Source organism: Mauremys reevesii, linkage group 8, assembly GCF_016161935.1.
Source record: "Mauremys reevesii isolate NIE-2019 linkage group 8, ASM1616193v1, whole genome shotgun sequence".
NCBI classification, from domain to species: domain Eukaryota; kingdom Metazoa; phylum Chordata; order Testudines; family Geoemydidae; genus Mauremys; species Mauremys reevesii.
In genome coordinates, this window is record NC_052630.1 from 80735200 (window position 1) to 80751611 (window position 16412).

Below are 16412 nucleotides of genomic sequence, written 5' to 3' on the forward strand. Positions count from 1 at the left end.
ACATGGTATCTGACCTGGCTTTGGAAACCTAGCAACAGGCAGAACACTGCATTATATCAAGAGTCATCCCTGCAGATAAAGGATGAACATAAATATTAATGAGGCTGTTACTCATTTACACTTGTGGATATTAAAACTGTTGTATAACACATGGTTCATCTCTCAGGAATAATTGCCTTTCAGTGGAAATGCAAACAGCAACATCCACTGTGTGCTTAGAAAAAGCTGCTCTTTTCTAATTTCCTTGGGGGAACAACATATTTTTATGGGTCCAGTCTTCTATTTGTTAAGCATTTACTAATCTTCAATTAGGAATCATTTTATAATCTGATGAACAAAATGATTATTTTAAGCAGAGATGCTCCAGTTTGAAGAGTTCTGAAATTTCCTAGAGTTGGGGTGGTGGGGGGTTAGATCTGTGATTTTGGATCAGCACGTTATAACAGGAAAAGGACCAGCCTCAAAGTTAGACTACAGATAAAATGTATTACTGTTTAAAACAAATTCCATGGAGCTATAAGTTTACATGATACTTCTGCAAATATTAGCAGTGCTTGAATCCAGGATTTAGATGTGGACTCTCCTCTTATTTTAAGCATATCTGGTATCAAATAGAAATTTTAAGGTATGGGATGTAGACTATAGACCCTCCAAAAAGTCATTCACCGATTTCTCATGAAGTGAATTAATATAGTTATATTACCATTAAGCATAGCTTCAGCAGAATAGGTTAAGATTATCTCCTTAATCAAGGTTTGATTACCTCCTTAAAGCAAATAAATATCAGACAGGAAGAAAGAGAGTCATCTTGCATGGGATTTACAGAAAAATACTTTATTTTTTAAAATCTTGTGCTCGCCTTTAACTATGTGTAAATTGTTGTTAATCACAACACAGGAAAACTAGCTAAGGAACACACCCCTCCAGGTTCTACAAACATACCTAGCCACTAGAGCTTCATTCTTGTAGTTACTGGGATTCATCAAAAATTTCTTGAGAGTGTCTAGCTCATATGTGTAGGTTGTTTCTTCTATCTAAGACTTTGTCTACACTGGCAAGTGAACAACAACACTTTTGTTGTTCAGAGTTGTTAAAAAAAAACAACCAACCCACACACGTGTCCCCAAAAGACAAAAGTTTTGTCGAAGAAAAGCGCTGCTATAAACAGCACTTTTTTGGCAGAAGCGCTGTCCTGCCGACAAATCTACTGCTGCTTGTTGGGGTGGATGATTTTTGTTGCAGGGAAGAGCTCTCTCTTGCCAACAAACAGTGGCTATGCTGCATGCCATTAGCAGCATTGCTGTAGGGGCACAGCCAGGTCACGAAAAGCTGCGTAGTGTAGACACAGCCTAATATATGTACATCCCTTTCTTCACAGTCTTCAACAAAGGAAATCCTGCCAACCACTTCAGAATCTTTAACACAGAGATGGGGCTCAAAGAAGCCTTTGAATATTGAAGCAAAACTTGTAACATGGCATCAATTCATACTTCCTATAGAATCAAAACATAGGTCCCCTAGCACTGCATTTCCTTTTGTTCTTTCCGTGGGACGGCCACACTCTGTATTTAACAACACAGTAAGTCCAGTACTATCTGCTGTGCTATACATCCTAATCACCCAAAGGTTGGATTGTGTGTTTGGGGCGACATTTTCAAATGATGTAGAAATTGCAGGTAGTTCAGAATACAGTGACCTGCTTATGAGCTGGGCTTTCATGAAAAGAGCACAGGAGACCAGTGCTTCATGGTCTGCCCAGATTAAGTGTGTGGTGTAATGTATGAGGTTTAAAGCTCTTAAAGGCTTCAGTCCCAGCCAATTGAGAGACCACCTCTTTCTCTTTGTATGTTGCCAGGACAGTTGTGGTAATCTGAGGTGCTGACTGGTCCCTCCTGGTATAAACCAAAGGTGGCGAGCGGCAGTGTCATTGGCTTTGGAGCTCTCTTTCTCCCTGGGTTCATGACATGCCCAAATTTGGGACCTTCAGGGCATGCTGCAAAACTTAAAGTAACCTTTTCTCTTGAGCTTTTCCAGGGGAATTGAGTGCTTTGGGAATGAGGTCGGGTGGAATGGGAGATGTTTATTGGAGCTCAGCAGCAGGAATATTAATACCCTGTATTCTATTCGAATGGGAGCAGTTTGCAGGGGAGGATGTTGTAGTCTTATTTTGACTTGTTGAGTAGATTTTTCATTGAGTATTTTTACAGCAGGCACAGCACTGGATAGGTGCATTGTAACAATAAATAAGTAGGACAACTTGAAATAATGCCATTAAACCATTTGTAACTATATTCATTGATGAATGGTTGTGCAGGAATATCACAAATCAAGTGTTCTCTTACCTGCTGCGGTGAGCAAACACCTTAATAAAGCGAGTGAGATAATGTTGCCTAGGTGTGATGTGCTTTATATTTACAGTTCTCATACTAAAGATGCTGCTAATTAAATATATACAGGTTTCCCAAGAAAGCAAAATAACCTATCCTGAAAAAAAATGCACATTCGCCAATATGCTCGTTCTGTTCTGTTCTAGGCAAATCTATCTGTTGTTTTCAATAGCCCAAGTCCTGTCAGGATCTTCTTCTCTTCTTCCAGAAAATCTGCATAATTTATATTCATCTGTTCCTCCATTTGTTCTCTTGATTTCTGTCCACCAGCCACTCTCTGAGGAAAAAGTAACCAATAGTTCATTATTAGCTGCTGTTAGCTTTGAAATATTACTACGATTCCATTGCTTTTCAGTCAGTGATTGTCAATGCTGACTATTTCACCTCCATCTTTTTAGCTATATAATCAGGAATGGAGCATCATTGAGAACCACATGCACGGATCTGCCATTTCATCAGCAAGGTATCATTTATTAGTCATGTCAACACAGAGCTATTGGATAGATTTAATTCTCCAAGCCCTTGCAATAGTACCTCCTATGGACAAGCCTCATCGTCTATTCAAGGCTTACTTCCTTTCACATACCACACAGGACTCCAGGTATATAATGCTTTATATAACGCTAATGTTAAAATTATATAATACGTAGGTTGAGAAAAAGGTTTCTGTACATCTGGGTATAGTGCTTAGATTATCCTCAAATACCATGTTTGTTTTTAAAAGTCATATGATACATATAGTACATAATCAGCAATAACCCATATTTAGGTGAATAAATTTAAGAGTAGTTTAGATATTAGCATCCAAGTATTCAGGTACATCACTCATGAAAAGCTGTACAGAGAGATGGTTGTGGAAAGCAAAATATATCAGAATGAAGATTGGCCCTCAGTAATTGAGGATTAGGGTAGGGTGTCCATCAGTTAATTTCCTTAGTGCGCTTCTCATCATACTATACTTCCCTCTCTCCACAAGGGGGAATTGTTGCATCTGGCATATCCCATAGTCCTCTACTACTGCCAATGGTAATAACAGTGTTGTGTGTAACACACTCCCAACAAGATGATATGGAGGGCACAAGGAAAAACAAATCTGAGTAAAACCTTAATTAAAATATCAAACTGGAAAAACATCTCTATCCGCCTGTTATAATGTAATAGTTCTAGCTTTATGTATGTAGGCCTCAAGCCTGCAACCCTCATTCATGCCAGTAATCATCACTTACATGAACAGTCCTACTGAGTCCAATGACACTACGGCTGTATGTAAGTAAGGGCTGAAGGTTTGGGGCCTCTGCCTGCTGACTTTAAAGAATAATACTTACAAAAATGGCACCTAAATTAAGATTTCAAGTGTACAGGTAGGGGAAAGCAAATTAATAAGAGTTCTTAAATGGGGTCAAACTGATCTCCACTCTCCCTCTATTGAAGTCAAAGGGAGTGCTGGCTGAGTAAGGACTGAAGGGTTAAGCATGACCTAGTACAGTATATTGTCTTCCCCAAATGATGGACTAGTCTATAAATATGAAAGTGGTCAGTTGGATTTACTTAGAAAATGCTAATCAAAAGCTATTTTTAATTTATAAAGCCTAATAGATGGAAATACCAGAGGAAATTTTACCTAGAGCAAAGAGAGAGGCATATTTTAAAAATCAAAATAATAAACTAAACTAGTGTTTCTACCTCCTGAACACAACTTACTGTCTTCTTCCTCTGTGTTTCCAGCTCCAATTCCTTTCTTTCTTTGGCTCGGAATTCTTGCCGCTGTTCAAAATAATCCAGATGTTTGATCTCTCTCTCAAAGTAATGAAGAACACTAGCACGCTATTAACACAAAGGCAATCATGGTTTGTGGTGATCACAGTGAATCTTAATTACTGCACTTTTCAGCACATAATCCATCTACAGTAATATTGCATTGCTTTAAAGCATCTTTTTTTAAATATGCAGAACTAAATAAGAAATTCTGTAACAATGTAATACATCGACCATTTCCTGATGAACCTGATAATGCTGTTATCAGTTTTCCTATCCTAGTGTGGTCTATGCACAGACTGGTAGTAAAATAACAAAAGGCATGGATTAAAAATGATTTTAGATATTTTTGGTGCAAGTTTGTGTGCGGCCAAAGTCACTTTTATAGTCTCAATAACAAACTGACTTTATCCACTCATGTTGTGAAACAAGAGTGACCCCTCACACGTTTGCACCAAAATAACTAAATTGGTTTTACGATAATGATTTAGTTAAATCAATCCAGGTCTGTGTGTAAACCAGCCCTGAGTTACCTTTTATGCACCAAGTCCCCTGACCCCATCTCTCCACTATCAGAGTTATTTGAGCCATACTGTGCACCAATTTCCCTAACACGACTGTTCAAGATCCTAGTTTTTTAACCGAATGTAAAGATTTTACAGTAAGTAGATAAATATTCACAAATGGTGCTGGATTGATAACTCCGTCAGTAAAGCCCTCTACTCACAAAACAAATACAGTGTGGGCAGAAGCAGCTGGAAATGTGTTCCTAACCTGAACTGGAGAGGTTCTCTTTACTGAGCCCAGGGTGCCAGTTATCACCAGTATTCATATGGTTTCATTTTGGTTACATACCATAAGTTTACAATATACATGAGTATATAAATGGTAAGAGGAAGGTTTGGGATAGTGAGGAGGAGTGGTTTGGGAAAGGAAAGAGAATAGGGAGAACAGAATAAGCAGCAGAAAAAATTGTTAGAATGAGTGAGATGGGGCCCCTAACTTGTTTTCTGGTGGGGAGAAAGAGCTGGGAGAAACTGAATGAAAGCGGTAGGGAGAGAATATGTGCAAATTCAGCACCTAATTTTGCAAATTATTTATTTTTTTGTAGTATTACAGCACCAGGCCCCCATTGTGGTAGACATTTTACAAACACACAGAACAAGACAGTCTGCCCCAAAGAGCTTATAATTTAATCGTTTTTACTCAAATGAGCAGTCCCAATGAGTTCGTGGGGGCTAGTTATGGATGCAGTTATTGATGCAGGAACATATCCTAAAAGATCTCAAGTCAGAGCCTCAGATGGTGTAAATCAGCATGGCTCAATTGAAGTCACTGACATCCTTGGAGCTATGCAAAATGTATAGGAAAAAAAATCAAGGCAAATGTATAGAAAGTAGCTTATGAAACCTGGTGCCATTTTATGCACGTGGCAAAAAATGGTGTTTCTACAGTTTGGACACTTTGTCTACATTTCTCCCATTGCCTGGTTCTAATGATGGAGTTCTGCCAACTCTGCTTCTTGCAACAACTGGTTTTCCTCTGAGGTCTCCCCTCTGAGGACTTACCAGGCCCAGCTTTGGTTTGTGAGATGTTATGAGATCGTGGCTGTGGATCATCTCGAACACAAGTTAATCACCTTTAATATGTAGGAATCCGATAACCTGAAAGGATGTGCCTGAAAAAAAATTCATGAAACCCCACAACATATGAGGTCACTTATAGGGTAAGTAGAAAATGTTACAAACCTCATTACTGGAAGGGTGACTTAAGGTCCAAGAGATTTCTAAAATATGCAGTGTTCCAAAGTCATCAGATATGGCTAAAAAGTGCTGCTTTGCTGTAAGATTATGAAAACAAAATAAACAATGATGCTATTACTAAGGATGCAGAAAGTAAATTAAAATGTTTGTGTAACCCCCACACCTGCAGGACACAAGCCAGACGCTGACTGATAGCCTAAGAAGAAAATTCGCTTATAAATTATTCTGTGATTGTCCACCGTAGGTATTTTTGCATTTTCCTCTGAAGCATCTGGTCATTGCCAGATATTGGATTAGATGGGCCAGTGACCTGACCCAGTATGACAATTACTGTGTTAGCATCTTTTTAACCATGAATTCTAGTATTTACTGATTAACTTTTCAGCTAAGGCCTCTATTCATACAGAATTCCGAATATGGTTATTTGAGTCATTGGATATTAATTTTATTGTGGTTGTGCCCAGAGAACCTAATCACAGACTGGGACTCTGCTGTGTTAGGCATTCCACCCAAAGGAAAGATGGTTCCTGCCCCAAAGTGCTTACGATCTAGTGAGGGTCAAGGAGCTTGTCTGCAGTTTCCATGATTCCCAGGGAAGAGGCAAGTATAATTTGAAAACTCTTATGTAAAGTTTCAGGTATTTCTCTGACTCTCTATTAAAAATAATGTGAAAGATATTTTATTTAAGATGCACATTTTCAGCCATAAAATACTTAAACCTCATAAAGCTGTTGACAAAATGCTTAAGCAAGTGTGCACATCTATCTGTCTTTTTAAACAGAGAGAGTGAATAGCTCCCAAAGACTCATTTTTGTAACTTTTTTAGGTTTTTGTTTTTGCAGCAAAAAGTTTTATTTTGTCTTGTTTTTCTAATATTAAATGTCCCTTATTACATATAAATATATTTTTACCTTTTCAAACTTGCTTAATAGAAACAATAATATTTTTGTAACAATATTAAAAAACAAAAGAAACTGTGCCTAGTTGCTTATCATGATAAAAACATGAAGGCCGCAATACTGAAAAGATTTATGCATGTGTTTTACTTTATTCATTGTGCATAGTTTCACTGACTTCAATGGAACAATGCACAGTGTGTAAGTTAAGGATATGCATAAGCACTTTCCTGAATCATGGTATAATTTATTTTTAAAATACAGTGTAGTGGAAAAGTGTAATCATGACAACATACAAGAGACAATCCAGGGTCTGATGCAGGTGATCATTGATATAGAGATGTTCTGGGTCTGGGATGGCTCATGTGTTTTCTCCAGTAGGTCCCAAATATCAATATGTCCATCTTCTCTACCAATGAAGAAAACTCCTGCTCTTGATAAGGACCAATGTCCTACAGTATATCTTTTTGATGAGCAGCATGATTGAAGGATTGGGCCACTCTTAATTAAAAAAAAAAAAAAGTCAATGTAACAGAATCCAAAACAATCAAAAACAAAAAACCAACCAAGTCAGAACTCTTTCCAGACTCCTGCTTGTGTAACGTGAGAACCTTTACCATTTCTGAGTGATCCCACTACACAAGTAATTATGGTGTCAAAACCAGCATGTATATTGTTGACTGGTAAAGAGAAGTGTTGTAGGGAAGTGGAAAAGTTGATGCCCACTCCTACCAATTGACAAACAACACAAACAAAAAATCCGGGTTTTGCTAGATGCAACTAAAGTCCTGGATTCCCAGATGGCAGCAATAGTAAGAAACAGATTTTTCAATATTTGGCTGGCCAAAAGACTGCATCCATTCCTCACTGGTATGGATGCTACCATAGCCATCCTTGCCTTTGCTATCTTTAGACTAAAATGGTGCATTTCCTTTTCCCTATAACTAGTCACTTTGCCCTTCGGTGTGCTATAACTCCAAAGGGAGAAAAGAGATAATGAATTATTGTTTGTGTCTATTACTCTGTTGTTTAAATTACTTTTGTTTAATAGGGGTTCCTTAAGCCTGTAGTATTGTTTAGCACATCCTACCTCTACTCTCAGGCTCCTCTGACTCATAACAGACTGCTTGAAATGGAAATAGCCTGGGCAGAAGCCACAACTGTCACAAAAGCTGGTATTAGAGAAAGTTGCTTCCTTGGTTGGAGCCAAGTTTACAACACTATTTTTAAAAGCTTAGCTCTGGCAGGAGAAAATAACTTATTTTTTTTAAACCCAATTTATTTTCAAACTGGCCAGCTCTGCCATCTACCATAATTTCCGTGAGTATTGTCCCTCAGGTTATATCCTGTAGTTACTCTATTCTTTTCTCCATCAACTACAGTATGTCTGTTGCCAAAGTAACTTACTGTAACACCTTCTTTCCATATGGCAAAATTCCAGCCTCCAACACTAAGAATGATGTCTTTGAAAAATGGGGATCTTTGTATAGTATGGACAATTCCATCATGGATGGTATATTTGTTAGCTGGTTTCTGACCTAATGGAATGAAAAGGACAATTATTTACTTGTAACTCTAGTTTTCTGAAGATAGTGAAATTGATCCTACAATCCTCAGCCTAGTAGGAGTTTTTCTGGAATAACTACTGCAAGACTGGATCCATTATCTTTATAGATTCCCTCTTCTGGGTTTTTGTGCCTCAGATCTGTGTGCTCTGAAGCTGACTAGCACAGATAAAAGCAGCCTCAACCCAAATGTATGTCTCCAGTTTTGCCCAAGAAAATCGTGATATCAAACTTCCATAGTTGTGCCTGCCCTGCCAGTTGGTTAAAACACTTGAGTACCTGATTACAGGCCCTTGCATTTTGATTAGTTTAATACAATCTCTTCTCTTTAAGTCTCTGTTCTAATTTTCTAATAACTCTCAGACATTTGTCCCCGAGGAAGGAGATCCTAGTGGGGCGCTGTAGAAGGCGCTGTACTTGTCTTCAGAGAATTTTCATTAATTCATATATTATTAGCTTTATTATTATTTGCTTTATTGTTCAGTGTACATTTCTGTGAGATACTGACACCATATGAGAAGTTTTTAAAATTTATTTTTATTTATATCTATACATTTAATATCTTTAGCCATCATCCTAGAAAACTGTTCGAGTTCAGCAAGCATTTCTTAGTTCAGGATAGAAACAATAGGACATTAAAATGCAACTTAAAACTTCTAGCTTCTCACAATATAACCCTCTTTATTGAGTCCCTCAGTAACAAACACTGGAATATTTTTAGTATCCATCAATTAAATGCAAAAGCTACACTAATGCAGTTAAAATTAAAAAGCCAGAAAATATAGAAGTTTGGATTCCTTCAGCAACGTTGTCAGCCAAGTTGCATGACATACATACTACGTATTTCCTTTGTTTTTATATTGTTAAATGAATGGTTTCATATTTAATATAGTATCATTTCAGTTTCTCATATATACCAAAAGCTACTCAGAATGTACCGTGTGGCTAAGCTAATGTCACTCTAAGGACCTATTGGATTTGCAGACATTTTCATTTTAACTGTCCAGCCAAATGATGTATTAATATAGGTTTTTCAATTAATGTTGTGTTTTAGAAAAATGCAATTTCTTATTTTAAATAGTCACAATTAAGCTTTCAAGTGAAAAGACTTGGGAAGGATGAGATTTCTACCACTGCTATGTTCGCTGCTATTCTATGTCTGGAAATGGTCTTCTTCAAAACTGTTTTTGAAGCTCCATCTATACAAACAAATTGACCCATTGCTGGCAACAGTTGCAATAGGTCCCATTGAGCTGGTGTTATTAACATTTTAATTACTAGTGTAAATGGGACAAAACTTTTCAATACCATTTGGTAATGGTATTGAAAAGGGTTTTCTTCATTCTACAGTAGGAGTCAAATCATTTTCACCACCAGTTTGGAGGATCTTTGCTGATGCCTGTTGTCAGCAATGAGTCAAATTCCTATTGCAGACAGGGCAGGAGTCCGTCCTACAAAGCTTACATCTCCGTGTAATAAAACAAGGCTTCAATCTATGTCTGTATCCTCTATATCCATCTGTCCATTAGCTTAAAAAGACAGTTTTAGTTGATGGTGAAAAACTTGAACTTACTAATCAGCCGTCCTGAGTCACTGTCTCTCTCCATCTTCCAGTCGGAATAAATAACTTCACCATCCTGTGATGCCAGAGACATCAAATAAATGCAAATGGAGGCTGGGTGAAATATTTATAGCAAAAGCTTGAGTCAAAATGTGCCTATTTTTAGTTGGTAAAATTGGAGTCTCTTTACTAAATGTCAATTTTTAGATACGTTTAATGTGAACATGTTTTAGCACGACTGCAAAAATGGGGCAAATGTTCACATTACTTTATCAGTTGGGTTGTTTTAATTTAAAAAAAAATTGCAATTACTGATCAGCATTTATAGGGCATTCTTCATGTAGAGCTGGAGTAGTTCACGTGTATGGTATGGACCTTGCCCCACAATTTTAGGAACAGGTGGCAGCAAGAGGGAAAAATGATTTCCCCAAAATGGAAGAAATGCAGGAAATTTTAAAAAGACACCTTTTAAATTGTTCAATTTTGGCAGCTAGGTCTAGTTTAAATGGGGTAGAAGCTAGAACATTAGGCTGATTTTTAAAACAGGACTAAATTAGGGGGAAAACTGAAAATATGATAAAGCTTTCATGAGACCTTTAGGGGAAACCCTGCAATAAATATTACTGTCCTAATAGTTCTGGCAATGGGAATAAAGACATTTTGTGTGTTCCTGGGTTTAAGAATTAAGTTCAACACCTTTTGGCTGGGATTTCCAATGGAGCCTAAGAGAATTAGCCACCCAACTCCCACTGAGTTTCAATCCCAGCCTTTAAACATGGGTGTATGGCCCAGCAATCTTTTAAAGTAAAATATTTATATAAATGTGTCAAAATGGGGTACAAAGGCAAGGCAAATTCAGAGTGGAAAAAACTACTGATTAACTCATAAATAAAACATTTGCACGCACCAGTCTGTGTAAATTGTCCAGCACACCTTCTCTATTTTAAAAATTATCAGTCATAGATGATCAAAATGTTTAACTTACTTCGGTTCCAACAAAAAAGTTGGTGGCGATATTCTCCAGTATTTTAAGAGGTTTGGCTGAAGGGACCCTTAACTGCTTATAAGGATTTTCGTCTCCAAACATTTCTGGTTTGATTTGGTATTGCATCTTATCTTGAAAAGAGTATGGATATAATCATTTGGTTATATAGGGAAATTTACTAGATCAAACATCTTATTTTCCTTACTAAGGTAATTCAAGGGTGAGGGATTAGAACTTTCAAGATAAGAAATAAAGAAGGGAAGAAAATTCCAGAGAAGAGTGAACCTAGTATGGCATGGAATGGAATGTTACCTTAAATCTAGCAGGGGAAAGAGGCTGAGCACATGCAAATTGCTAGCAATAGAAGGCAGGCCAAGCAGTACTCTTGTGGTGCCTACACTTTAGATTTTTCATAAAATCTCCCACAGTTGCCCACCACTGATGCAGCTCCACTAGTGGCCGCCAAAGCGGGAGCACTAGAGTAGGCCAGTTTACACAACGCAATGGTTAAAATGCCAATGACCAGTCTACACTAGTACTCTCAATGTTGCTACCCCGGCAGAGCTCTAACACTGTTGCAGCAATGGAAGAGGGTGATCACCCATCCTGAATTGGGTGGGACAATCCAAAATGTGGCTTTCAAGACCCAGTCCCAGGCTGAATGACTCCGGGATGGCATTTATCACAGATTCCCTGCAGTGCCCGCTCTGTGCCTTCCAAGGCTTAGAGGCTGACGGGTTGGGGGGTTGGGGAGGCTGAGTTTGGCCTTATCTCCCCCCTTTGTCATGAGGCCTTGCCTCTGCACCTCCTCTTACCCCAGAGTCCCTTCCCCCCTGGCCAGGCCAGAAGCTGGAGCCAGGCCACGGTAATAGCAGCCCTGGGTATGGGGAGGACCCAGGGCTCCCCACAGCAGGCCAGCTCTTACCCTGGCCTGGCTCTGGCTTTCAGCCTGGCCAGGGGACAGGGACTCCAGAATAAAAGGAGGAGCAGGGGTGGAGTCACAGAGGGGGCGGGGCTCCTGCATGTGTCCAGCTTTTGCCTTTTGAAAAGCTCGTCACCCTAAATGGGAGAGGCTAAGAAAAACTCTCAATACAGGAGGTGCTTGTGGAGACAGCTCTGCTGCAGCCATGTAAATGGATAAGCAGGGTTGTGGGTCTGGGATGATAGAAAAATGTGTCACTTTAGAATCCTAAACACTGCTGGAAAAAGTGTGATGGAAAACCCTGACTTCAGAGCATAACTGAGTCTGGGCCCAATCCTATGAACATTTATGCACCCAAATGGTCTCATTGACTTCAGTGGGACTATACAAATGAGTAAAATTTCTGTGGTATAGATGTATTTTCTCTCTAGATGGAGCTTGTTGGCTGCAACAGTGAATGTATATTTGTTTCAATAAATGTTTCAGTTGGAATTAAAAACTACAGCAATATTTCTCTTGGTCTTTCTTTTGCTTAGACCAAACTTGACTAGGCAATGTCCATTTCAACCTGAGGGGAAAAACGTGATCACCAGTAATGAAAATGTCTAATACTTGCTGGAGTCTGTGTTGTTCTTCGAGAACTTGATAAAGACAATTGACAATGAATTCTGTTGTCCCAGAATTCTTATTTTCCTTCTTTGACGAGGGCTCAGTAGCAAGTTAGAATTAGACAGCTGAAAGATTAGTGTGTCTCTTGCGTTCTCTCATTTTTGGGGGGCAGTGGGGAATTTGAAGTTTGCTATGTGAATATTTTAAAGTAATGAGTTTGTAGAATTATTTATGAACTTTTTATTTACACCAACTACAGTTAGTAGTGGGCAGTACATAAATCTGATCCAGCACATCTTAGTAACAGAGTTGTTGTGCTTCAGGGTCAGTGAGGTAATGATTTCCAAAAGTATTTTTAAGGACACATACTGTCCCATTGTTACTAATTTGCTCCAAACCGTATAAACCCGCCTGATGATCTTTCACCCTTCCAAATCTGCCTCATCCCCCTTCTGTTGCCTTCCCCATTCTCCAAAGACTTTAATGATTTTTCAATATTTTCCTTTTGATTGCTACTTTACCAATGCAGGGAGGAAGGATGGTCCACACATTAGCACAGGACTCAGAAGAACTGGGTTCAATTACCTGATCAGTCAGTGACCTGTGTGACCTTGAGCAAATCACTTAGCCTTTCTGTGCCTTAGTTTACCCCTCTCTAAAATGGGAGTAATAGCACTTCTTTAGCTTTGAGGGACATGTGAGGATAAATACATTAAAGATTGTGTGGCAGTAACACTCAAATACTATGGTAATGGGAGCTATACAAGTACCTAAGATAGCATGATAGGTTTGCTCTCTGAATACTTTCTCTGAAAGTATTCTCGTACAGAGACTAATAATTTCTGCTGCAAAGTGAGCAAATAGAAGACTTGCCTCAGGAGTAGAAAATGAAGTAAGGAAAGGTTCATTTAAAATAAAACCCCAGATTAATACATTTCTAACAGTGGCTCTAAAGGAGGAAATCACACATAGTACTGACCAAGGCTCAATTCACTTTGATGGGAGTAAGTACTCCTGAGAAAAACAGCTTGCTAGTATAAGCATGCGTCTGACGAAGTGGGTATTCACCCACAAAAGCGTATGCTCCAATACACCTGTTAGTCTATAAAATGCCACAGGACTCTTAGTCTGGATCTGTAAAAAGCGACAAACACGGCTATCCCTCTGAAGCTTGCTAGTATAACTTCTAATGAGATCTGATAACCTGTGAGCCATTGGTAGAGATTCTGTTCTTCTCATATTGTATGTGTTCATTACCTTCAGTGCCATGATATACCAGTAAATTTAGGAAAACAGATCCGTTAGTTACAGTATATTTATGTTGCTTATCTTTTATTCTATATACAGAGAAAAATCATGTTACCAAAATACTTGTATCTCAAAAATATAAACTGAAAATATTACCTTGCATTTTGTAATGGAAATGCTCATCCACTAGGCTAATTTTAGTAGGACTATAGTCTCCACTTGTGTCGCTCTTGGCTAGGTTTGCCTGTTTAGTACAAAGGGAGTATTTGATAACTCATTTTGTCAAACACTTGAGGCATACGGCTAAATTGCTTTCTGTTGTAATGCTAAAGACCTGTCAGTCTGAAGAGCATTCTTCAGATTCCACAAACCCTGGCTTCCGCTGCCTTCTTTGCTAGCAGTAGCTAAAATGTGACTCAGTGGTCTAGTCTACATTATGCTTTTCCCCCTAAAATTTCTCACTGTTGCCACTTGAATGTCGGCTCCACTGGTGGTAGCCCGTGGCCACTCGTGTTTTAACAAACGTGTCTCTAGACCTGCTCTGACCAGAAGAGACAACCTGGTGGTAAAAATGCTCGTATACATTACTACTTCCACTGCAGCCTGCGTTTATTCAGAAATTCTTACCGGTAGATCATTTTAAAGTTCTTGTAAGCTAAGTTTGGGAAGTATTTGTCCTATTCTGTTTGTTATAGGGATAAAATATGGTCTTCCCCTACACAAATCACAACAAAATGAAAAGGAAAATCACAATGTGAACATTTACATGGTACATTTTGGGGTGAGGGGGTGGAGAGTGAGCCTGTATACACTCACCCCGCAGCAGTGGCTCCTATCCTGCAGGTCTTGACCCGACTCCCTACTCCGGGCGTTGTGACCTAGTGCACAGGGTCACAGTGCCACTCAGGTTTGACCAGTGGGATTAGGGTTGGGGTACTGGGGCAGATAGAGGGTGCTTCTGCAGGTGGTTGGTGCCCTGTTGGCAGCAGCAGTGAAGGGATTTAGGTATATTGTCTCTAAAGAGGTAGAACTGCATTTTCATACCTTTCCCCCTAAAACCATGACTTTTTTTTTTTTACTAAATTTAGCATGATTGCACTGATTTTTTTTATTTAAAAATGCCATGACAACTCTGCAAGATTATACATTATATACAGTACCTTAATGAGAGGTCTCCAGGCGAGATCCAGATGTTTAAAAGTAGTCGGTACATCAGGGGGAGCCTCGATAGCCTTCTCATCTTTTGCTTTCTCAGTTGAATTCTGGATAGTAGTTTTGGGGGCTCGAAGATCCCAAAATAATATGGAGCTCCACAAAACCAGAGATTGTAGATTATTGCTCTTTGTATGCTTAAAAATCATTTTAACTTTTCAATAAGCTTTTGTATAATATTTGTTTTTATCGTCTATCTTCAAAATTAGTATAGCAATAGATGCAAGAGTTTGGGGAACAGAGAAATGGAGAACTAGTTTATAGCTACTTTTGTACACTAGGGCATATAGTTACTCCACATTTTGTCCTCATTCTGATCTTAATCAGATACGGTAGCTAAATAAGCATCATACCATTTGTTTAAGAAACCTACATACTCAGTGGATGAAATGCACTCCCTTGCATACAGCCTAATTACTTGGTCTGCGAGTGGGTCTGCTGTGCAGGCCCACCACCCACAGCTGCTATTCCAGCCTCTGGGTTGGAATTGCAGCCACAGCCCTGCCAGCCAGTTGAGGAATATAAGAAATGTTATACTGGGTCAGACTCAAGGTCCGTTTAGTCCAGCATCCTGTCTCTGACAGTGGCCCCTAGTGGACTATATGCAGGTCTAACTGCATCTACACTAGGACCTTTGCCAGTTTAGAAATGTCATTAAAAACCCACACTAATTTATGTCACCATTCGAGCAAAAGTTTCCAGTGTAGACATGGCCTTAGGTTATTTAGCAGCCTCCTGTGCATAAATGCAGTTCTGTGGCCTTCCAGGACAATCTACATGGGACCAGCCCAGACACTTTTTCTGTGGCACAGAGTGAGCATGAAAGAACCTCTGTAAGGCTGTCCAGCTACTTGACCCCACACACTGCCTTTATGTGGGGCGTAAGTGATGTGGTGGTCTGTGTGCTGACCCTCTGCAACAGGATGAATTTAATCTATTCCAGACAGCTTTGTAGGGATTCAGAACTTGGTCAGTTACACCATGGAATATATGCTGAAACATTTAGCAGAGAGATGGAATAATAAGGTGTATTTAGAAGGATTTTCAAAGGAATTCAGGGGATGTTTTGTGACTGGGTGCCTATGAAAACATTTGTAGAATGCATTACCAATCAGGAGAGCAGGTTACAAGCTGCACACAAACTCCAGCTCTGTTTTCAAAAGCAGTGCCCATTCTGTTAACCTAAAATAATAATAATAATAATAATGAATTCATAATACAGGGAGATGGGGATGACAAATGGCAACAAATTATTATCAACAAAGCTACTTCTCTAAAACAGGTTTTAAGAAAGAGAGCCTCTCACTGTTGGCTGTACAAATACCCTGGTACAGCTGGGCAAGTCAGGGCTCACTAGCCCATTGATATGAAAATGAAACAAACACGTTTTACCAAAACAAGCATACTTCAAGTAAATCAGTAGTGCCTTGATAGTCAGAAATGCCAAGCACATACAACTTGAAATGAGGTCAATGAGATCTTAAGTTGCTGGCACAACTGAAAATCAGG

General features: G+C 39.0%; 1 protein-coding gene across 8 annotated transcripts in view; it reads right to left on the reverse strand.

Annotated features, from left to right (window-relative positions):
• Positions 1 to 2381: 2381 nt before the first annotated feature.
• Positions 2382 to 16412, reverse strand: part of DNAI3 (dynein axonemal intermediate chain 3) — a 46204-nt gene continuing 32173 nt past the window's right edge. For 6 of the 8 annotated variants that reach the window (XM_039486628.1, XM_039486629.1, XM_039486633.1 and 3 more), the window contains exons 14-23: positions 16012 to 16085; positions 14852 to 14999; positions 13848 to 13935; positions 10913 to 11043; positions 9940 to 10012; positions 8209 to 8339; positions 7098 to 7302; positions 5891 to 5982; positions 4089 to 4211; positions 2382 to 2664 (exon numbers count right to left, since the gene is read on the reverse strand). In XM_039486628.1, coding sequence (XP_039342562.1) covers positions 2530 to 2664; positions 4089 to 4211; positions 5891 to 5982; positions 7098 to 7302; positions 8209 to 8339; positions 9940 to 10012; positions 10913 to 11043; positions 13848 to 13935; positions 14852 to 14999; positions 16012 to 16085 — 1200 coding nt within the window. In that variant the 3' untranslated portion in view covers positions 2382 to 2529. Of the gene's footprint in view, positions 2665 to 4088; positions 4212 to 5890; positions 5983 to 7097; positions 7303 to 8208; positions 8340 to 9939; positions 10013 to 10912; positions 11044 to 13847; positions 13936 to 14851; positions 15000 to 16011; positions 16086 to 16412 lie in introns of those variants that run through there. The other 2 variants (XM_039486635.1, XR_005584142.1) reach the window with 2 other exon arrangements.